Source organism: Lytechinus pictus, chromosome 8 (genome assembly GCF_037042905.1).
Source record: "Lytechinus pictus isolate F3 Inbred chromosome 8, Lp3.0, whole genome shotgun sequence".
Lineage (NCBI taxonomy): Eukaryota > Metazoa > Echinodermata > Echinoidea > Temnopleuroida > Toxopneustidae > Lytechinus > Lytechinus pictus.
In genome coordinates, this window is record NC_087252.1 from 22,189,067 (window position 1) to 22,214,420 (window position 25,354).

Sequence of the window (25,354 nt, forward strand, 5' to 3'; positions counted from 1 at the left end):
TTACAGTAATAGCGTTAAAGTTCCAATTTTTTGACACTCGTATAGCTTCTCATAATTTTAGAACAGACCAGGGCTCCGTAACACAAAGATTAGCGATCACTCGCTAAATAAACTGACCAATCAATATCAATGTTACACGCGCATTAGGTTTAAAATTCTGACCAAGGACCAATCAGTGCGATTCTTTCATATTTGCAATTCATCGCAAACCTTTGTGTTACGAGCTTATACCATGGTCACATTTGTTCTACGGCGGCCGTACGGCGAGTCGAAAACAGCCGTTTTAACATTAATGTACTAGCTACATATAGATGGTTTGAATAAAAATGAACAAAACGGCTGTTTTCGACTCGCCGTACGGCCGCCGTAGAGCATTATGTGACCGAGGTATTCACCATGGTAAAAATTAAACCGGAGTTAAGAATACGGGCCTTAGAGCGTTTACAAGAAAAAATCGAAATGAAGCAATACTAGAAGCAAGTAGGGTTTACCATTCCTCTGTCTCTTTTTCACAAGTGCATACGGGGCTCATAACGAAGCCAGAAATAATTTTAAGGGGGAATCCAACCCAAATAAAAACTTGTTTTTTTAGGGGGAAAATCAGACAAGTTGATAGGTGAAAGTTTGAACAATATCGGACAAACAATAAGAAAGATGTGAATTTTTAAAATATGTAAATATTGGTAATCACTATACCCGTGGAGACTTCAAATTGGCCAAAATGTGATGTCATAGTGATGTAAAACAAAGACTGCTCTTTCTTTTGCTTCAGGTTCCACTTTTAAAATCAAAGTAGACATACTGATATGAATGAAATTTTGTTTGTACAATTTTTGTTTGTGAAACATATACTTTTTCTTTCCTTTCTGTATTTGTGTTACAGGCATATTCTGTATCAAGCTTTTGCTTTCAGGGAACTGAGCCTTCTTTTGTATTTTTATAACAAGTGATTTTGTATATAAATTCACATTGAAAATTACATTTTGTGGAAAACTAGAACAAAGTAAATGATTAATTTAATTAAATTGAAATGTAATTATTTGGTTTTTCTTTAATGTTTGAAATAAATAATAATGACTTTGTATAGAAATGTGAAAATTATGGTATATTATATTTATTATTATATTTGGTTTGATTTTCATGTTTTGAGAAAAGGAGGAAGAATTCATGATACACACAAAGAATGAAATAAGACACTTGATTAACATTTAAAAAAATAGTCCATTTAATCGTCAAGATACACCTCTTTCATTCTCAAAAAGTTACAATAATGCTCTGAGTAACTGAGTATACAAATAATATGGATGAACGTAATGTCCCAGTCCCCCTAAAACCAACAGGCAGGACTTTTCGCATTTACTACGGGGAAAGGTAGGCTACAGCGCACTGATCCACTTGAAAAGAATCACAATGAAAAGCATGAAAAAAAAATGATGATATGATAGCAAGTCTTGCTGCAATGCCAGTTACCATGACAACAGTGAAAATTCTGCTTCTTGATTGGCTCTTCCAATAATAGTTGACATTTCATCCAGAGACGCTATCATAGCAATTTTTTCATGAAATGGGACCAAGATATTCAAAACCCGTTTTTTCTGATTTTTTTTTAAGCTCTCGTTGATTTTTTTTTTAATTCAAGCAAGCACCTGTTAAGGTTCATGTTGATCAATTTTGACAGGTGTCATCCTTTTATCATTTTAATGTTTAGGATGTGCTTTTTCAAGCTCAATTGAAATCTCAAATTTCTTTTTGAACGACTCATCGTCCGCTTTGATGTGGCTGGTAACATATACACGTTGGTATAACGAGAAAGATAACAGTAATATTGGTTATATGATACTGAATATAATCATTAATAACAATAACAACAATATTGATACTAATGACAAAAGAACGCAAAGTTATGAAAATCATTAGACCAATGGTAATAATAACGTCAGCAACAACAACAGTAATAATAATAACAAAATGATAATAATAATGACTAGAGCAATTGCAATAATAATGATTACAATTGCAAAGAATATGATTATGATAGCAATAGTTATGATAGTGATATTATAGATTTCGTGACTTTCTGCTGTAGTTCATTTGATTGCCAATAAGTGTAACCAATTAACACATGTATTTATGACACACTGGGTGTATCAAAGAGGGAGAGAGAGAGAGAGAGAGGGGGGGGGGGAGAAAGAGAGGGGGTGGGGAGAGAGGGGGATGTTTAGGCCTATATATTACTTGGAAAGTAAAAAAAGCCTACACTGTTAAAAAAACCCTGATTTTACAGAAAAAAGAGATGATTTTGCAGAAAGCAATAACAGAATCATTCTGTAAATTCATAAAACAGGAATTTTCTGCAACGTAACAGAGCAGGTCTGTTTAAAAATGGGAAAAGGGTGTTTTATTTAAGGAAGTTTGTAAGGTTCCATACACCAAATACCAATTTCTTGTAAGATTACGCAATCTGGTAAGATTACAGGTGTTCTCGAGACTGCTGCAGGAACTTCTTTTATTTTAACGATAAATATTCTAACAGTGTATGGCATATGAAGAACGACGTCTTTGATTCTATGCCAGGAAGATTTAAGGGGACGTCCCCCAACCATTTTTTTTATTTAACCCATTGGCCACTGGAACCCGGTGATCCCTGTACAAACAGTATGGAACTAACAAATTTCAGTAGTCAACGGGTTGAATAAAGAGAACAAAAACAAAAATCAAACAAGCATTACACTGATCATTTCATAATCATTATATACTTTCAATTTGTATGTATTATCACGATTGACACAGTAATTTGTTATATTTGACTATGTATCGTTACTTCGATTGTAATTGTGACCTGTAGACAAGGCTACTCCAGAACGCAGCTGAGAAATTGACAAGATTCAACAGGACCAAATAAGGATCCTATGGTCTCGATGATCTGACGAAGGTCCTTAATACACTGAGATGAGAAATAAGAAGAAAAAACTTGATAAAATCACAGGAATTACAGGAGAATCAAATTTAACATTCTAAAAGCAAACCACTATTTTTTGTAACAATAAAGACACTTGCATTCATATTTCCCACATCTTAACCATGTTAACTGTTTTAGGGCAGGCCCTACTGAATAGAACACAGTGTCCCACAATGTGTGCCACAGCGTGTGGAACCCAAATGTAAAATCACTTTCACACTGTTAAATTTGAGCATTTCAACAGTGTGAATCACATTTATTCTCATAGTCGACCATGTGAACACGCTGTGAACAGTCATACTGTAGAGGTGTCCACAGTGTGAACATAACAACACACTGTTGAATTTGAGCATTTTAACAGTGTGAATGGTATTTTAACATAGCCCACACTGGGACCACACACTCCGACACTGCGTTCTTTTGAGCAGGGTACAGCCGCGCTGGAAAGAACACACAGTGTCTCCCATCATGTGCCACAGTGTGTTCACAGTGTGGAACATAGTGTGTTTACAGTGTGGAACGTAGTATGAAATCACCCTCACCGTCATTGATAAATATATGTTTGATTCACATTTTTGCATGATCCACTTTGCGAACACACAAACACACCCCGACCCACACACACTCTAAACGTGTCTGCAATGTGAAATCATATATGCACACTATTCAATTCCTCCATGTTACCTACTGTGTGAACAACGCGTTGTATGCCTTTATATACCTGGCGATTAACTGAATATATATATATATATATATATATATATATATATATATATATAATGCATCCTTTTTTCGCTCAAAATGATGAAGGCAATTTCAGTCAATTTACTACATTTTAGCACATGCCTACTTGTCTGATTTCCAGGGGTATTACCCGTGGTGTATTACATTTACATACGCAGCACCCCAAGATTTCCAAAATAAGATAGCTCCCCGGGGGTGGGGGATGGGGCAAATTGAATTATAGCATACTTTTGGGGCCACACCAAAGTCGAAAATAGGTGGCTCTGGAACTAAATATTGGTCTTTAAAATGAAGGTCTCCAGAATGGACCTTGAATCAATAATTGCGAAAATTGCATTGTTTTGGAACTGACCAAATAAAAAAAAAATGGGTCTAGCTCTGGAACCCCTATGACTCCTGGTCAATAGAGCTCGCCGTCCTGAGTGGTTCATGATGGAATGAGAAACCACAAATTTGAGGGTAACTGGAACGGGGGAAAATGGGAATTTCTATGACTTTCTAAATTGGTGATGCTCTGGGATGGAAATTTAGGCTGAAAAAGGGGGTCTCAACCGCGACATATTATGTATCATACATTTATGCTATGTAGCCCCCGACCTAGCTTCCCAGGGACATGGTCTGTCGACTTTACCAGGCCCCGTTCCATAAAAGTTACTATTATGGCAGCTTGGCCATCCAATGGTAACCACCATGGTAACGATGCTCAGCGGCCAATCAAAATCAGTTACCATCGGTTGGCAAAGTTACCATAATGGTATCGAAATAGGATTTACAAGTGAAAAGCGAATGAAATGAAACCGTCAATTAGCCTACCTTTCGCTGGTCCCTCTTTGATGGAAGTGCTCGACACAGGATCATCCCTTCAGACCGACCCTCCCCATCAGACTGTGTTTTAAGATGCCAAAATGGAAGAGAAAAACATCACCAAAAATAAGCTTTCATTGATATAGCACGAGAAAATTAAACTAAAGAACAAAGCACAAAAGTTAGCAAGGCGCGGTGTAAAATTAAAAACTGAAAGAAATAATGGTTATGTAGGATATCATTTTTGAGACAAGCGACAATTGCACTTCCGACAAATGCTCCTCCTGCAGCAGCCTGTTGCATTAAACTTTTTACCTGAGAAAACTCCGGTAAAAACTAACAACTAAGGTTAGTCTAATTTCTGCCATTGACTTTTATGTTAAGTTTTATGCAACAGGCCCCTGTAGTAGTAGTCTCTCTAAAGATGTAATGTTGTGATAAGAGGCTTGAGGCAAGGTTTAACGCTCGACATTCAGTAGGAGCAATTGTCGCGGAGCAAATATGAAACAAATTTTTGATCAACACATTTGTCGTGACCTACCTCATTGGTATTGGCGGGATCGAGAGATTTTCGGAGTTTGCACACATCACACATCAACTGCAAAGGAAAGGAAACAAAACTGTCAAGAATTTTATCATACTGGCCTACATAATCTGACGCATTTTTTATGTTAAAAGTTGATGTAGAGGCCTATTGTATTTTTCTCCCTAAAGATGAAGAGAGAGTGAGACAGGCAGACATAGTGGGATAAAGGCAGAAAAATAAATTAGAAAGAGAAGTGACAGATCGATAAAGAGAGATGGAGACAGTCAGAGAGACAGAGCAAAAGAGAGAGAGAGACAGACACAGAGAGAGAGACAGACAGATTGAGACAGAACAAGAAAGAGCTGGAAAGAGAGACGGGGAGAGAGGGGGAGAGAGAGTGCAAAGAGAGGGGGAGATATTGTAGTCTGTATATATGTACCACGTATTTTTTTACATGATTTCATATTCTCTTATGCAGTTATGTTGAACTTGATACTAATGAAATTAATTATTTTCACTTGTATTCAAAATATTGTATAGACTATTCAGATGACGTTCAGTTGATGTTTTTTGAAACAATAATAATAATTGATCTCAAGAGGATGAAAAAAAAATAATTTAGAGCAGCAAAGTACTTACTTTCATTTCAGCTGCGGTCATGTTAGCATCCAGTCGTTCAGACAGATCATGGACAGCATTGGGCGTGTTATCCAGGTTCCTGAACTGATCGTACTCTTCCTCTTCATTGATCTCTGTGTAAATACGATATATTATATTTGATATGGAAGTAATAATAATAATGATGATAATAATGATGATAATAATATTAATAATAATAGCTGGATTTATGAAGCGCTTTTTGCCTGAGGATACAAATCGCTGCTATTATTATTACGCCGGCTTTAGCTCGAGCTACCATCACTGGCGCTGGTACATGCAAGGAATTAATCCTGCCGGGTACCCATTGACCTCACTTGGGTCGAGTGCAGCACATAGTGTGGATAAATTTCTTGCAGAAAGAAAACACGCCTTGGATAGGATTCGAACCAACGACCCTCTGTTTGAAAGGCGAAAGTCGGAACCACATAGGTAGACGTCAAACAAACACGTGGCGGTTCAAAAGCTGAAATAGATGGAACCTAACATGTACATGTATAACAGAAATCAAAGTAGATCCTAAATGAAGTAGGCCAAAAGTGCAGAGTCAGATTAACCGATTCTGTATGTCGATCCCCATGCGATAATCATTTAAAAATGGAAAGAGATAAATAACCGCACCTCCTTCCCGGTGCTATGGCTTTTCGTAGTTGATCGCGAAAAAAAATTGAACCATTCAAAATTTATCTACGATCATCATGATTGCCACGACAGAACCTGATACGCTTTTGATACGACTGCTTTGATTGTTCCACCATCAATCGAGACAGTGGGAACTATACATTAGGTATTACGAGCAATACGATTACCATGACTGAGTCGAAAGGATCTGATAGCATCACTCGATAGGATCACTCTCGACCCAGGTGTAGTAAATGGGTACCCGGTAGGAAGGAATTCCTTGAATGCTCGATGCGCCCGATCAGGGTAGCCGTGCTATAAAGCCGGGGTAATAGTATTTTATTTATTTATTTATTAGAAAATATTTATTCAGGATAAAAAGATCAGCTAAATTGCTGTTTTACATCAATGTCCTGATTTAACAGGGATAAAAAACATATAAAGTTACAATAATATCATGATGCAAAATACATATAAATATTTAAACTTAGCTACTAAAATATGATAAAAAAATACTGTAAATAATTATGTTAAGACATTGAAAAACTGAGATTACATAGCTACTGAAATATGATAACAAAATACTGTAAATAATTATATTATGACATTAAAAAATGGAATTCAGTTCGAACTAGTTAAGTAATCACGGCAAGATAATCTGATAACACCACCCAACCTTTCACAATGATGCTTCATATGATAAGTATTAGAGGAGAATGAAACCCTTAGAACAAAAATAGCCCGTGTGAAATCAGAAAAATCAAAGAAACAGACCAACGAAAGCCCGAGAAAAATCAGACAAACAATGAGAAGGCCACGAGCACCCGAACAATGCGATCACCAACGCTACGGAGACCCCCACACCGGCGACGCAACAAAGATGTGCGATGCCACCTGCGAACAACTCTCCCCTGGGCCGGCATCTCACAGTCCATTAAAGGGAAAGCTGTTAACATGCGACACCACACACCCCCGTCGCACCGCCAATGGGAGGATCCCCACAGCATCAGTGATCGCAACATTCAAACGCCCACAACCCTCCCACCGCCCGTCCGACCCCTCCCAAACCCTCGCCGATCTGCCTCCTCGACCCCTCCGCCTCGACACCAGCCTACCTATTCCAAAGATTTCACTCCCCTTTAACATTGGAAGAGCTTTTTATACATTCTCTTAAAGGAGTTAATTGAAGGTAGATTTTGAAGAAAATGTGGTAAATTATTCCAGATTTTTGATCCTGAAAATAAAAAAGACCTCTTAAAACATTCCAAATTCGGTTTGGGTGGTATAACATTGAGTGTATCACAATTTCTAGTTCTTATGTCATGCCTATCAACTACCAACTCAATATTATTACATAATCTGATAGGAGCCATTCCATGTATAAACTTAAACATAATATTGGCTAAAAAATAATCACGTCTTTGCTCAATAGTAGGCCATTTGAGTTCCTTCATGAGATCTTCACCACGGCTGTTAACATAATCAAAATTACCTGTAACGTAGCGTGCTGCTCTTTTTTGTAATCGTGTTAAGTGATCTAGTTCCCTTTTACCAATATAATTTCCCCAAACAGAAATGGCATAATCTAAAGTTGGCAAAACATTTGTCATATAAAGAGTGTTAAGGAGGGATTTATTCAAAAATTGTCTCAGTTTACCGAGTGAAAATATCTTGTAGGCTAATGTTTTGGATATATGATTAACGTGCGAACTCCAATTCAAATTTTCATCAATTTCAACACCGAGGTATCTAATAGATTTCACCTGTTCCACCAAATTATTATCAATAAAGATATTAATCTTATCGCATGAATATGACCTATTTCTCAACAGCATTACCTTTGTCTTACTGACGTTTATACTTAAGTGGTTTTTATCATACCATTTTTTAACATTGTCGATATTCTTTTGCATTTTTGAAGTAACTTCATTGACATCGGAACCATAATCATAAATTACCACGTCATCAGCAAAAATATTACATTCACCACTGTTGAGACAAGTAGAAATATCATTAATTATTAAGAGAAAAAGAGCCGGGCCAAGCCCACTCCCTTGCGGAATTCCGATATCTACATCTTTATATGATGACATTTCACCATGGCAACAGACCATTTGCTTTCTGTTACTTAAATAACATTCAAACCATTTCAATGAAGTACGAGTAATGCCGTATTTTTCTAATTTGAATAGTAATAGCTTGTGATCGATTGAATCGAAGCATTTAGAAATGTCAAGGAAGCATGCCCCGACAACTTCACGTTCATTGAATGCCCCATACCAATCGTCAATAACTCTATGTAAGGAGGTGACAGTTGAGTGGTTAGGAATGAAAGCAAACTGATCAATATTGATAAGATCAAACTTTTGTAAATAAGCGAGAAGTTGTTTTTGAACAGTTTTTTCAATTAATTTGGAAATATGACAAACGACTGAAATTGGTCTATAGTTTGACTTATCTGATTTTGATCCTTTACCCTTATATATAGGTGTTGTTCTTGACTTTTTCCAGTCGTCCGGGATTATACCTGACAATAAACTTAAATTGAAAATTTGACTTAGTGAATTATAAATAAGAGGTGCAGCTAAACGTAGAAGTTTAGAATCAAAATTCATAACATCTAGGTTACTTGTGGATGACAGATTCAAGAGCAGTTTTAACACTTCATCAGGTTTAGCATGCTCAAAATCAAATTCATATATGCACTGTGGTTGGTTCCAGTTAATATCCTTTTCTTTGTAATTAAAATTTTTGCCTACATTAATAAAATAATCATTCATTGTGTTACAGTCTAATTCAGCTGGAACATCATTTTTGTTTTTTGTATTTCCAGTCATCAAAGTAAGTTCATTCCATAATTTCTTTGGATCATGTTTATATTTAGTGGAAATCTCGGAAAAGTATTGACGTTTAGATTTTCTTATTAATTTAGTAATTTGATTTCTTACAATACGATATTCTTTAACATGATGAAGATTATCTACCGCTTTGGATTTACAATATTTTCTTTTCAAGAAATCACGCCGGTACATAAGATCAATAATTTCACCAGTTATCCACGGAGAGTAACGTTCTTTAACTCTGATAACTTTAAGGGGAGCATGTTTATGACATATATCAAGGAAAATATTTTTCCAACTCTTCCATACGGTATTTATGTCATCGTTGCACGAAAAATTATCATTGCATATTGAACTTTTGGATAAATCATCAAGAAATAACTTTTGGTCAAATTTTTTATAATTCCTGAAACGCACTGTTTTATGGCTAGTAGACTCATTTCTAAAATTAAGACATGTATAAGTCAAGTAGTGGTCGCTGAGAGAAATCGGTGCAACATTTGTTATTAAATGATCATTAGGATTAGTTGAAAAAATATGGTCAATACATTTGGATGTTGTCAGAGTTACCCTTGTGGGTTTATTTACCAGTTGAGTTAGAAGAAAAAGGTTCTCCATGTCATCAATATTTTTTTTCCCACTACATTTGGTATCAAAATAATCAATATTAATATCACCAAGTATACACAATTTCTTATTGTCAATCGATGCCAATTCTAAGACATTGAATAAATGATCAAAGAATTCGGACTGAGAATTTGGAGGTCTATATAAGCAGCTTATAATCAAACTTTCGTGTTTTAATTTTAATTCTATCCATAATGCTTCTAGGGAATCATGCTCTAAATCATGCCGTCGACAAAAAGATAAAGTACTACGAATATACATACATACTCCACCTCCACGTTTACTACTTCTATCTAATCTTAATAAACTGTAATTATCGATATTAATCATATCATCTTTTATTGCATTGCTCAACCACGTTTCGGATATACATAAGATATCAAGTTCTAGTTTTTTTAATAGAAAGCTAATTTCATCAAGTTTACCAAAAATACTTCGAACATTCATATGGGCAATTTTAAGACTATTATATTTCCGAAGAATATCAGCATGAATTTCATAAGCACAGTTATTTGATTGATAACTATCAGTTGAAAAACTATCATCATGACGTGAAACAGAGTTAATTTCAGTTGTTGGAGACGTATAATTACATTGGTTAATTGAAGAGTCATGCGGAGCAAGATATGGGTTACAGTGAGAAGAGTTGAATTCGGCTCTCTCATCTTGGCCGAAGACCTAATATTCTAACAAACAGGACTTTGCTTTATGTCCTAACCTAAAACAACGGCGACATTGGAGCCGAAAACTATAACGGCATCGAGAACTGTTATGATTGTATTCACCACAGTTATAACAACCTGAGTAATCCTTATAATAATCAGATTGATCAGGATGAATGGACTCTTTGACTGTATCAGCAAAGGAACGGGTCTGTGGATCAGAAGACATGTATGCCTGTTGACGTTGAAATATAGCATCATCATTTCTAAGATCGTTTCTATGGTCATCCTTGAAGTGGTTACGCTGATCGTCTTGGTACGACTGTCGCGATGTAACTGAAGGCATGTAAGCATTATGGTAAGACCTGACATTGCTTCTGTTAGGGATTCTTTGAAGTCCTTGTTGATTTCTTGTCGAAGTATAAAATGACGGGTTAGTGGATGTATTTGACCGTATAAGACGAAAACGCTAATTTCTTTGATTGCTATCATTTCTTAGTTGATCATTAGCTGGTTTCGTCGTTAACTCGAGTGGAAATCCGTGACTTGATCCATCAAAAGGAGTTGTTTGGGTGCCATGGCTACGTAAGTCATTACTCAGTGGAACATCAGATGTTTTGGTTGCTGACTCAAGCTTCTCATTCACAGGTAGGTGTGTATCACTATATTCAATATCAGTATCAAAAGGTGTTTGGGTACCATGACTACGAAGATCAGACGATTCTTTGCTCGTGGTTAGAATTCCAATCTGATTCCGAAGATCATCAATGTCATGCGCTAGGTCAACAATCTTTTGAGCAAGATGCACATCATCAAGTGGGCCAAAGGAACAAGCAAAAGAAGTTGATATATCACCAGGTTGACTATCATCAACGGGATGCGAAGAATCCAAGTTATCCAATACTGGAACATTCGGCTCAGTGTTCTTGTTATGCAAATTAGAAGTAAGGAGAGTCTCAGAAGACGGCGATGTGGAGAATGTTCTGCGGCTAGCATTGTCATGTAAATCGGTTGTTGGGAGTGTCTCGGAAAACGGCGATGTGGCGAATCTTCGGCGGCCATCTTGTATGGAAATAATGCAAAAATGGCGTGCGATGGTTTTATTCATATTTGGGTATATGGAAGTTAATTCATGAGTAAAATAGTCAAGTTCATCTTCTTCGAGAATGGCTTCTTCAATATTCCCTTTAGTTAAATGAGTTAAGGCAATATTTATACTTGTAATAGTAATGTGTTTAGGCAGTTTATATTTGAATTCGTTCGAACCCTGAGTTCCACAACAAGTATTGGTTTTCAGGCAAGATTTCGATTTAGACCGGGTCATATCGAGTGATAAAGATGTGAATAATAATGAAGATAAATCAATAAGATATCTAGCAGAATCGAGGTGTAATATTTACCCTGGACTTGAGGTGTTAGTCCACATGAGTCAAATGAATCTGGCCCGGAATCTGGTCACTGTTGATACAAGACAATGTTATATGCATGTGGGACTACGTAGCTGCTATAATGTGCTAGATGATATGTCGGGTGGTAGATGTAATTCCAAAGAGTACAAATTTGAGATTAATTCTCTGATGAAGACATCCGAAAGTATTATAAAGAGCATAAGTAATGAATCCAGGAACATATTCCAGTAAGTACGTAGCAATCCACACACGAGAAATATAAAATTCCACTGTAAAATTCCACTGTAATTTCCGCTGTTAATTTCCGCTGTTCCGCTGTTCCGCTGTTTACATGATTCAAGAATGCAGCGCTTAGAAACATTTGTATTAAGCGCTATATAAATGTTGCATATTACTATTATTATTATTATTATTATTATCTGATACGATCTTCTACGATCACTATAATTCTGCCACGAGTAAAGGCGACCGCACACTTTACGATAGGTCTGCGACCCGATTTTAGAATAAAATGTAGTAGAATTTTATGCTAATATTGAGACATGGAATATCTTACTGTGTAGTGTTCGAAATCATCATACTTATGTTCAAATCTGTGACTATGCTATCACCCTTCTTAGAATAAAAGCGAATTTAATATCTAGTCGTAATGACGTCATAGCAGTCGTACGATTGGCTACGATTTGAAAATAATTTGGCCTTTACTCCAAAATAAAGGCTTGCAATCTTTCAAAATGGTTATATTAGTATTCTTTCATTTAATTCTAACCTCAAATAAAATGATATGCTCAATTCACATTTTCAGAAAATGAGCAAAGTGCGTTTTGTTCCAAAATCGGATCGCGAACAGTCGTGAGGTGTGCGGTGGCCTTTAGTCGATAGGATTCGATACGATCTTATACGGTCACTATGATCATGCCACGATTAAGACCAAGTTTTCCATTGTGACACAGATCGTGACAGTAGGAACTAATAATAATAATAATATAGGTATATTTACCCAGGGTAGCCACTTCAGTTTCGAAAACTGTTCTACCAGCGGGCCCTGCTATTATTATTACCCCGGCTTTAGCTGAGCTGCCTAGGCGCTCAAGCATTCAAGGAATTTCTTCCTACCGGGTATCCATTCACCTCACCTGGGTTGAGTGCAGCACAATGTGGATGAGTTTCTTGCTGAAGGAAATTACGCCATGGCTGGGATTCGAACCAACGACCCTCTGTTTCAAAGTCAGAAGACTAATCCACTGGGCCACAACGCTCCACGAACTAGGTATTACGATCAATGCAATTACCATGACTGAGTCAATAGGATCTGATACGATCTTCTACGATCTTTTACGATCACTATGATTATGCCATGAGAAAGAAGAATGTTTCTATTGTGATGCAAATCGTGACAGTAGGAACTAGGTATTACGATCAATACAATTACCAAGACGGAGTCATTAGGATCTGATACGATCTTCTACGATCTTTTACGATCACTATGATTATGCCACGAGTAAGACCAATGTTTCTATCGAGCCGCAACTCGTGGCAATATGAACTATGTGTAAATAAGATCTTACTACGAATATACCAACACTGACCCCTAACATTTACCTCGTAGATTCCAATCTGTGGAGGAAATGGCACGTCTCTTTCGACCAACCATAACGAGTGGAACCAGTACAGGTGACAATTCGATCAAAAGTGCAGCAATCCCACCTATGAGCACTGCTGTTCCTCCTACAACAGCCACGTCTGTATAATGTGAAAATTAAAGTAGTGACAAATTTAAGAGGTATAAAAAATAAGTAATTCATACCAGTGTTTTAGAATTGGTAAATGGTATTGATTTTTTACCTGATTGCTAAGAAAGCACGATAAACTAGAAACCAGAGGACCGACGCACAGTGGGCCATAATGAGTTGAAAGTGCGCCAAAATTATATTCCATGTTATATTTTTACTTTAGCATGTAGATGAAGGGCAATTTTTGGGCGTAGAATCGACTGAGCATAATTTAAAGCCGATATGACGTCAGTTTGATACCAAATTTTGATTGGCTACTTAAAACCTATCTGTGAGAAGACAAATTACGCTAAACAATGTGCAGTATTTAAACTTCGTGTTATGTGTTAATCTAAGATTGACCAGCAGAGTGAATGTTGGTTAATGCTTCTTACATGCCTAAAAAGTGTGTATGAGATCCTGAAAATAATTTTATGGCATCAAAATGATCATTAGATTTTAAAAAAATACTTAAAAATCTGAAAAAATATTAACCGTGCTTTATCAAGCGGCGTAGACTTGGGTAAAACGCAGAGTATACACCACGAATGTTTTACTATGAGGAGGGTTTTGGGCTGAAAATATTTTACACGTAACTTTTATCTCTAGAAGAGGGGCGGGTAGCCCTAATATGCGTTATCAACCTTTATTTCGTTTGCATTATGCCCGGAATTCATGTCATTTTCATGGAAGGGGAATCGTCCCCGCCGTGCATAAATGAACGGCAATGTACACCCCACACGGTGCGCTGCGATGACTGCGCGGTATGAAAATAACCGTTTTTGAACAGGTTTTGGGGGTGTTGTGTCAAGTAAAATGGGCTCTAACATGAAAAAGGGCAAAAACGGGCAGCTAAATTTGGTATCGACTTAAAGCTTACACATCTAGCAAAATGATGATGATAGAAGTGAAAGGGAAATCCACGGAAATTAGTAAGTGCAAAAAATATGGATTATCAGCCTATTTTGAGGAATAATTATCCTGTAAACCGAGCTCCCGAAATGTGTCTTTTTATCTACTTTGCACTCTTTCATACGAAAAAAAGAATTTATCAGGATTCTGTGGGTGCCGATTTAGATTCCTACATGAAAAAACCTTCTGTGAAATGGCTTGTTTTTCAACTAAGTTGTCATGTACGCGGCATTTCGCAAAATGTCAAATTTTACGATTTGAAGTAGGAAATTAACAACCCTTATGCCAATTTCCCAATGAAAAATTTTGCTGAAGTATTCTTCAAAGTGTTGTCTTTCAGCTGGGCATGACAAAAAATAAAAATCTGAAATTGCCCAAAATGACTTTTGGCGCATTTTTGTTTCGCTCCGGCCCACTGTGCGGCTTAAAGTCCTCAGCTGCGAAGGACCTGGTAATGAGGGTTTAAATGCTTTTCCACATCGCACCGATTGGGAATCGAACCCGAAATACGGAGCTCCCGCTCTACCGAGTACCGACTGAGCTATCGCACCTCCCAATTCTATAAGTATTCCATGTTTACGTTTTGTAATGTTCACTTTTTTGTTAGTAATGTTATTCAATGAATTTCCTTTTGTAGCAAGATGGATCGATACATAGAGTTATGGCGTTATGACACAATAGCGTAATTTCTTAGCAAACGCTTTCTGGACCGTTGAAAATCTATTGGAAATGCCCATCAAGTTACAGTGAACAGACTAGAGGTCATTGTCGAAAAATGTGGACCCGGAGAGCAAATCGTCTTTAAAATTCGGACCAGACGACAATTGCAAATGTTTCGTTTGTGCAGAGTCCAGGACGACACTGCTATTTTGATTTTATCGATTTTCGACAAAGACTGCTTTGTTATGGAGGGATTTTAACAATAGCTTATCAGCGTTGTAGAACGCGTCTGCGTATAGTGCTTGCGAAAATACACTATTGAATGAACAGACGAATGAATGAATAAATGGATGAATGAATGAACAAATGGATGAATGAATGGATGATTGAATAAATGGATGGAGGAATGAATAAATGGATGAATAAATGGATGAATGAATGGATGGATGAATGAATAAATGGATGAATGAATGAATGGATGAATGGATGATTGAATAAATGGATGGATGAATAAATGAATTAGAGAATGAATGAATGAGTGAATAAATGATTTAATTATTGAATGAGTGAGTGAATGAATGATTAATTGATTGAATGAATGAATAAGTAAATGATTGATTGATTGATTGATTGAATGACTGACTGACTGAATGGATGAATGAATTTATAAATGAATGATTGATTAATTGAATGAATAAATGGATAAAGGAGTAAATGGATGAAGGAATGAATTAAAGAATGAATTAATAAGTAAATAATTGATTTAATGACTTACCCCTCACAAATTCAGGGTCTATAGAAACTTCTGGAAAGTGAATATCGTTCCTGGGATAGGACGGTGGATCCGAACAGAACCCCTTGCTTTTACAAATTTCTTTCGACGACTATATGCGGAGAAGACAGAAAGTTCGTGTAAAACATGATATAATAGTGTCACGTATTGGCTTTATGCAGTGATTAGTGTCATATTTCATCACTTTCCTCTAATTTTGTTTGATTTTTCCTTTTTTCCTTGGTCTTGGAACTAGAGGCAAGCCCCCATCTATACTTCAGCGGACTAATATGATTAAGCCTTGATCTCTTATCTACACTGTAAAAAAAATTGGGTAAAATTTTTACCAGCCAGGAGGGTAACTTTGTCTAACCAATTTGGGGCAGTATTTTATCCAGCGCGCGGGAAACATATTGTCCAGTAAGGTTAAAAAATAAGCAGCAACTACTTTAGAATGGGCAAAATTTTTTCATCGCACTGGATAAATAAAAATGCCCCCAAAATGCCGAATGTTGGTTAGACATATAATTACCCTCATGGAGCATTTTACCCAATATTTATTTATTTTATTATTATTTTTTTTTTGGGGGGGTAAGATGTCTTTGAGGCAATTCTGGGGAGCGTTTCATGAAAGGACTTGTCGGATGTTTTATCTGACAAGTTCCATTTTATGCGACAGTTACCATAGTAACAGTGCTTCTCAGCCAATCAAAATCAAGGAAAGCTGTCAGACAAAAATGTTGATCAAATGCTCCCCTAATTCAATACGATAATGCAAGCTAAGCCTTAAGGGGCCGTGAGAAACCATCAATACTCTATCTCCGAATGAGATAGCCTTTAATAGCCAAAGCATTCGGCACTGTTATATTCCTAAACACGCCCCAAATGCGCCTTAAATCATAGGCTAACATGCGAGGCGATCACTATTTTAAATGCACATTTCCCTAGTCTGTATTTTCAAACCCTGGATTGGCATACAAGCAGATGACTGATAATGATCTTCTACATGGTTGAAAATCATGCAGGGATATTCAAATCCCTTGAAATTCATTTCTGATTTTCTTGTTGGTTAATAATTTCCTTCTTTTCCATACAAAGTAAAAACATTGAATAGTGTATATTTTGCCAATTACCTAAACTACAAATGTTGCGTTGAAATTTACCCTTTAAAACATGCATTTTGCCCAATGTCAGGGTCGGAATTCTCTCCCAAAAGGTAGGGGGACAAGGGGCTGGAAAATTTGACAAGAAAAAAAAGGTTATCACCCCAAATTTAAGGTCATTTCGTCGAAAATAAATTTGACAAGCAAAAAAAAAGGGTTATCATCCCAAACGTAAGGTCATCTAGTCCTAAAATACATGTTTTATTTTCATTTTGAATGATGTATTTTTTAGCATCATAAAAGGCCACAAATAGTAGGGGGACATTTGATATTGTGTCCCCCCTACTATTTTGAGTAGGGGGACACGTCCCCCTGTCCCCCTGGGATTTCCGCCCATGCCCAATATGGAGTAAAAATAAATCACCAAGCAAACATGCATGTTTCCATTTTACCCAATATTGGTTAAAGTTTTTCTCAGTTTTTTCTTGCAGTTTAGGTAGGCATAGGCGATTCAAATATTACCACTACGTTTGAACTGATTTCATTGGCAGCATCAGCCAGGCTTTCGCACAATTCGTCTTCGTCATCTTGGTCAACTGCATCTCGGCAAGAACGCTTTAAGAAAAAATAAACCAAAAAGGAATTAAACATTTATCCTGATTTATTATTATATACACCTTTGTCTTTTGTTATGTACATGAAATGCAATACTTTTATTATGATGATGACGATATTGGCGAGAGGAGGATGGTGATGAATATAATAATAATATCAATAATGATGATGATGATGATAATAATAATAAAGATAATAATGATAATAATAACAATAATAGTGATAACAAAATACAACAACAACAATGATAATAATAATATAATATCGCAGTTCTTGTCTGGCGCACCGGATACATTCGTAATTCCGAAGCTTCGTTATTCCGAAGGTTCGCTATTCCGAAGGTTCGTATTTCCGAAGGTTCGTAATTCCGAAGGTTCGTTAGTCCGAAAACGAAATGAGGTTCGTAATTCCGAAGGTTCGTTAGTCCGAAAACGAAGTGAGGTTCGTCATTCCGAAGGTTCGTTAATCCGAAAAATAAATGAGGTTTGTAATTCCAAAGGTTCGTTAGTCCGAAAACTAAATGATTAACTAACCTTATTTCGTTTTCGGACTAACGAACCTTCGGAACAACGAACCTTATTTCGTTTTCGGATTAACGAACCTTCGGAACATCGAACCTTACTTCGTTTTCGGATTATCGAACCTTCGGAATAAAGCCACAAATGTTCGGATTAACGAACCCTTTTACGTTTTCGGATTAACGAACATCGAGGTATAGGCAATTTACGTGTTTCGGAATTTCGAACCTACCGAATAAAGAACCTTCGGAATTACGAAGTGCAACCCTGGCGCTCATCACGTAGTGCCCCTATGCCCTTCTAAAAGATTTGAATATTATCATCCCGTCTTTATGACTGACCAACAACAATGTGAATAAAAATGATAGTAATGGAAATAACTATGATGATAATAAGAGTGATGACAAAAATGATCATGACATTTTCATTTCAGTAATGAAAATTATAATGGATGGTCTACATTGGTAGTGATAATACATTACCGGAGGAGATAGGTCGATTGTAGATAGGGCTCGTTTATGCCATGACCCGATAATGGCGAGTTATCGCACCGCCACGCACAGCTCTTTCAAGAACATGGATAATATATGGTTGAATGCCATTCATGACAATGAGCAACCAAGAAGACTTTGTCGAAAATATGGTGGATCAAAGCAGCAGTTTCGTCCAGGAGTCTGAACAATGGACATATTTGAAATTTTGTCTGCTCCATAACTTAGGACCAATTAACTGCTAATCCGGTTCACCGATTCTCGACAAAGACCTCCTAGCTTTTCATTGTCATTTGACGGACATTTTCAATACTTTTACTGTGTTCTGTAATTCGTTTCTAAGTGGCGGTGCAGAAAAAGTCGCTAAATTCAGATTCAGATTTATTTCCAACAGAAATGACCTAAATATTAATATAAATCATTTTCACGCATTTATAAAAAAAAATTACGATACAAATCATTGTCATTATAATCATATTAAAAAAACATCAATAATAATTAACATATAAAAATGAAATTACGTGCATTTTGTAGAATTATGAATATATAATTTCAATAGAAAAAAAAGGTATCTGTGGAAATGTGAGATTCACTCAAAAGCACATCTTGTATAATGTGAATCTCCTTAAAGGAAGAGAAAGAGAGAGAGAGAGAGACGAAATGGTTTATATTTGCCTACGGAGACTCACTGGATACATTAAAACGAACAAGATAACCCACAGAACAAGACAAAAATAAAAAAAGAGAGAGAGAAAAAAAAAAAAGGAAAGTAAAAATAATCATAGGTTCATTACCACCATTACCTAACATAATCATACGAATGACAAAAAAGAGTAATTTTCCTGCACGTACTTAGAACACATGCTGGGAGAAGGGAAATATCCTCGATTGATGCAAAAAAAATGACTTTGGATGTCAACTCTCATTCATTTACTCCTCTGATAACCAAAAATGTTTTGTTCACTTTAAAACAACCCTTTTTCCTCGAGGAGGAGGGGGCTATGCAGCGAAATTCGGACAATGCTGACGGGGTGGGAGGTGGGGGGGGGGGGGTACAAAATGAATCCTCAACCGTTGGCACGAGGTCAAATTATCATAATGTAGACATTTTTTCACGATTTATGGGAACGGAGTGGGTCATAAATCCGTTAAAAAGGAGAAAAAAATATCCTGAAGAGTCTTAGTAAAACTTGTTCTGAGCCAACCCCCCCCCCCCCCACCCTCAAGAAAAAAGAAAGAATAAAATATCAGGGGAAAACACTATACCTCCGTTATATCGGTTCCAATGTCTCTCAAGGCATTCACAGCAGCTTTGCATGCTTCACAAGTAGGCGTGCCTTGTGCATGATCTGCAAAAGGGAAGGTAAAAATGTGTCAAGAGCAAGATTAGTAACTGTTGTGGTTGGTATCCATGTAGGTCACAGACGTACTAAGGGAAAGTCGAGGTAAATGAAATAATGGTCTGTTAGAAAAAAATCAATCAAATTTTCCCTTAGGGCGTCTTTATTATATCATGACTCAATTAAGTCAACAGTATCAACGCAGAGCGCAAAGCGCAAATGGTTAAAAAGAAAGTGCGAAGCGCAGCAGGACGAACAAATGTATTAAGAGATATAGAAACATGAGAAAAGGGGGTAATTGGGAAGAAAGAAATAAAAAAAGACGGGGAGGCGAAAGAATACTAAGAGGGTAGAAAGAGCGAATAATCAGAAAAGAGGGGAAAGTGGAAATATATAAGGAAAGCGGAACGGACAGAAATGAAAAAAAGGATCACAAACGAAAAAAAATAAAATAAAAAAGAAATAACGAGAGATGTTATGTGGCTCTGAACCGGAGATGTAAAACACAATACCATCTGATTGTGATTTCTTGCATAATCAGCCCCAAACATTCTCCGATTTTAAAACCGCCACACGACCCCTTAATCCGCTTTTTATATAGCGCTTAATACAATCGGAACGACGTGTCTAAGCGCTTTACAGATATATTATTACCCCGGTCATCGGATTCGATCAGTCATTCCCGCACACAATGTATGCACATCCTCCACTCCCTTAGGAGTATTCAAGTCAGTCGCCGGTGAGGCGCACACAGTACTGGACAAGCTACAATGACTTTCACATCCTACCGGGTACCCATTTAGCACCTGGGTCGAGAGTGGCAAAGTGTGGATTAACGCCTTGCCAAAGGACACCAGACCGCGGTGGGATTCGAACACACGACCCTCTATTTACAAGTCGAGAGTCAGAACCACTACACGACTACTCCTCCCCCTTAATATTCTGATCACACAGAATAAGAGAACACCCTACCTGTTCCTACGAGAAGGACTGCAAGCACGATGGCGCTGGTGAAGAACACGGCCTTCGTCATGATGGAAGTCTAAATCTTGTGAAACTGGTTGAAAACTGTCTTATTGGAGAAATAAAGTCTTGATACCAGTATGAGGTTTGGGTCTGTTATTTGGTCACATTTATACATCTCATCTCATGAATTTCCACCGGATAGGCACCTCCCGTTCTTTGTTGCTCTAAATATCGGAAGATTAGCGTTTACTTTTGTTCCTTGACAAGTCATAGCTGTTGAACTTCCTGGAGCAAAAAAAAAAGAAGTTGTTAAAACCCTAGAAAGCTTCAAAACAACCATATACCTTTCGTTTCAAATTGGTACTCCGTCGGAAGCACTTGTGTTACTGATCATCCGCTCAGTTTTTTCCGGTACAAAGAAAGAATAGGAAATAACAGAATTTGAAAACAAATCCCCAACAAATACCCAATTTGAGCAAGTTGAGAGGACGGATGACCCTTGTTTCCTATATGATCATATTAAGTCCACGCCAACCATTGTTTAAACATGTTAAATAAAATCAGGTATTTATTGGGGATTTTTCATTTTCGAATATTCTATATCCTTATACCCTTTTTCGGGGAGCATTTTTTTCAATGATAGATGAACACTTGTAAAGATATAACATAATTATACCTTAAGAGTGTGAGCGTGTGGCCCAGTGGAGGTCTCTGGATTTTAAAACAGAGGGCTGTGGGCTCGAATCCCAACCATGACGTAATTTCCTGTACCAAGAAATTGATCTTCATAATATGCTGCACTTAATCCAGGGGCCTGTTTCATAAAGCTGGTGGGTGTTTCATAAAGCTGTTCGTAAAGTTACGAACAACTTTACGCACGATTGGAACATGTTCTTAGTTCATAAACCAATTATATAGGGATATCACATAGCATAAGAAAGGATCACCAGTCGTGCGTAAAGTCATTCGTATCTTACGAACAGCTTTATGAAACACCCACCTGTTTCACAAGGTTAAGAGCGACTTTAAGAACGACTGGTGATCCCTTCTTACGCGCGAAACCATCGCTAATGAATATACCATTTGCCATAAAAAGGATTACCAGTCGTTCTCAAAGTCGCTCCTAACTTTCGAACAGCTTTATGAAACACCCAACAGGTAAGCTAAATGTGTTCTTGGAAAGAATTTATAAATTTAAACACTTGAGCGCGTAAAAGTAAGCAGGCTTAAAGGGGAAGTTCACCCTGATGAAAACTTTGTTGTAAAAATAGCAGAAGAAATATTGGTGAAGGTTTGAGGAAAATCCGTTAAAGAGTAAGAAAGTTATTAGAGTTCAAAGTTTTGGATTGTGACGTCATAAACGAGCAGCTGCCCCATGTGTTATGTAATATAAAATGCATGAATTTCAAATTTTGTATGGTTCCTGATGACTTATTTTTTTTTTCTATTCATGATCGGGTGTGAAATGATTTGTCTATTGATATACAAAAGGTACAGTGAACACCATTTTCAATTTTCTGAGAAAATGACATTTCATTTATATTTCACCATTCGCTATGTAGGAATGCTGCTCGCATATGGCGTCACAAATCAAATAATTGAAATTCTAATTGCTTTTTAATTATTTGATGAATTTTTCTCAAACCTTCGGCAATATTTTTTTATTATTTTTCTGCTATTTTTACAATAAACTTTTTGTCAAGGTGAACTTCCCCTTTAAATGCTTAAGGTAGGGTAATCGTTCTGCATTTATTGTAGAGCGCTACGAGCCTTCTGATTAAGTGGTGTTAATTAAGCGCTGAAATAGTAATCAAGGATGATTCTGTCCCAGCCATGACGTAGTTTCCTTCAGCAAGGAATTCATCCATATTGTGCTGCACTCGACCCAGGTGAGGAAAATGGGTACCGGCAGAAAGTAATTCCTCAAACAGCTGTGTGCACCTGAATAGGTAGCCTAGCTTAGCCGGGGTAATAATTAATAGCAGGGCCCGCTGGGAGAACAGTTTTCGGAACTGAAGTGGCTACTCTGGGTCAATATACCGTTATTGTTATTATTTGAAACCGATTATATTTCTCTGAACATTCATTTAGATTGGACCTGTGAACATGAACCACCAGATACACCATTTAATTATTTGGCGTGGAATCAAGAGGACTATCACAGACATCCGTCTTCTTAATTCGGGAATCTCTCTGCGGGACATCTTCTCAATTCGTTTTCCTAGTTCCTCTTTTGATCGTACCAGACTTTATCGTTTGATATGTTTACATGAATGTAAGAAATATCTTTTTTTCTTCAACAATGATTTCCCTTTTTTTTTCATGGGGGGGGGGGGGGGCTAGTGGAGAGTTGGCATAAACCTAAGCTAACCTTCTAGACCTGTAGATTTAATACATGATATTGCGAAATTAAATGATAGTTTGCGACATTAAAGATAAATTCCAGTTTTGGTAATGATCTAAAAATGACTTTTTACAGAATGTAATATAATGACCACCTAAGTGTCTGTTTGTATGAATAAAAAATATGTGCCAAAGAATTCTGGAAGAAATTGTGTAATTGCTGAGAAATAAGCAAAATAAGCGCGGATTCGGTCACTTCCGTCGGGTCTTTATTTTAGCAATAATAATACACTGTCCCACGTGTGCCTATCTGTGTTGGTGATCTTCAGTGTGAACATTTTTCAGCGTAGATTTCAAGATTTCACAAAGTTCAGTTTATGTAACTGTACCAGATCTAGATCCTCGATGATATACTGACAATTAAGCCTTATTTTACAGACTTTCTCATGAAATCAGTGTTTACTGCAAATACTGGAATTTCTCTTTAACCCTAAAGTCGTTTAAATAAATTGGTCCATCTTGGCGCTCATGCAGCAAGACAACACTTCCCATTTAAAAGTGTCAGTAAGAAAATCGGCATCAATGCCATCATTCTACAAAGTAATATCCATTTTCTTAGGCTCATTATTCAAACAACTATTATTCAAATTCATTTCAAAGTAATTGATCATTAGGTGATTAATGGTATGCTTAAAACCTTATAAACATGATAAAGCTCCCAAATTACTAATGTTTGATTTCGGCATTTTTGCTACGATTCTTATTGGCCTTTACGTTAAAAAAGGAAATGATGGTATCATATATCTTTCTCAAACACTTCATTGCGTTTGATCATTTCTTATACCAGTAAAATAGTAGAAAAGTTGCATTTATCATACGACTCGAGTGGAATACCACCAGGTAGGTGTTTCATAAAGCTGTTCGTAAGTTAGGCGCCTCCCATTGGCAAATCGACAAAGATGTGTGATGTCACATGTGAACAACTTTCCCATTACTTTTCTATATATATTTCACTTAAAATGCCTCTTTTATCACATCTATCAGTAGATCATGTATTCTTTCTATGGGAGGGCATATAATACAGATTTTCAAAGAATACATTATGGATAAAGAGTTTGTATCACCCTAGGAAAGAGCACAAATAAACAATTTTGTGGTATTTTATAGTCCATCAAAGGGAAAGTTGTTCACATGTGACATCACAATGGGACAATCTCCATAGCATTAGTGATCGCAATATTCAAATGCTCATAACTTTCTCATTATTTGTCCGATTTTTCTCAAACTTGCTTTGATCTTGTTCTTTGTTTCCACAAAATCCAACTTGTTCGAAAGGTTTAATTCCCCTTTAAAATCAATGTTAACCTACAAACAGCTTTATGAAACGGCCCACGGATATTATAGGGTCAAAAGATCACCCATCCGTGCTTCGTGCAATCCCAGGTAATAAAAAGGGGTTCTCGCAATCATTACGCGAACGCTATTCTATAACACAGATAATCTATTGTCAAAAGCCCTTCAATGAAAAAACAGCCTTTTGGGGGAGCGTTTCATGAAAGGAGTTATCAGATTGTTACGATACTGCCACAAATAACATTATATAATAATATGAAATTTGATTTCCCTTTCTTTTATTACTGGAAATACAAGTATATTAGCTATCAAACAAAATTAAAACAAAATATCTTACAACAATCTCTTGAAGTATCCGATGTACAATCCAGGGTTATAGTTCACAATGATGGTGATGATGAAACTGATGTTGAAGCACGATGAATAACAAGAGTCACTGTAACGAATTGAAATGTCCGTGAAGACGATGTTGATGATGATTAACAGTCAATTTCTGCAATCCATGGGTTAAAAGGCGTTCATTAAACAGGTTGTTGATCTCGATGAGAACTGAGAATTCCTCTTTCAAAATAACTGCAAACAGTTCATTGATTGCGGGTAAATAATTCCCGCATACATTCGTAATTCCGAAGCTTCGTTATTCCGGAGGTTCGGATATTC

At 36.8% G+C, this 25,354-nt stretch overlaps 1 protein-coding gene across 1 annotated transcript; it reads right to left on the bottom strand.

Moving 5' to 3' along the window:
* Positions 1-1,201: 1,201 nt before the first annotated feature.
* On the bottom strand, positions 1,202-25,354 carry LOC129267010 (uncharacterized). Its single transcript, XM_064103123.1, has 10 exons — positions 25,032-25,354; positions 21,005-21,283; positions 19,959-20,041; positions 17,591-17,683; positions 15,969-16,077; positions 13,452-13,592; positions 5,673-5,785; positions 5,049-5,105; positions 4,517-4,588; positions 1,202-2,944 (listed from the first exon to the last, which is right to left on the bottom strand). The coding sequence occupies exons 2-10, from the start codon at positions 21,063-21,065 to the stop codon at positions 2,852-2,854; spliced, it is 822 nt and encodes a 273-aa protein (XP_063959193.1). The 5' UTR covers positions 21,066-21,283; positions 25,032-25,354; the 3' UTR covers positions 1,202-2,851.

Bases quoted from the DNA above. Each gene is read 5' to 3' on its own strand.
- LOC129267010 (XM_064103123.1), bottom strand. From the start codon at position 21,065: ATGACGAAGGCCGTGTTCTTCACCAGCGCCATCGTGCTTGCAGTCCTT. The intron at 20,042-21,004 runs GTAGGGTGTTCT...TCCCTTTTGCAG, and splicing joins AGTCCTTCTCGTAGGAACAG to ATCATGCACAAGGCACGCCT. The intron at 17,684-19,958 runs GTATAGTGTTTT...TTTTTCTTAAAG, and splicing joins TTGGAACCGATATAACGGAG to CGTTCTTGCCGAGATGCAGT.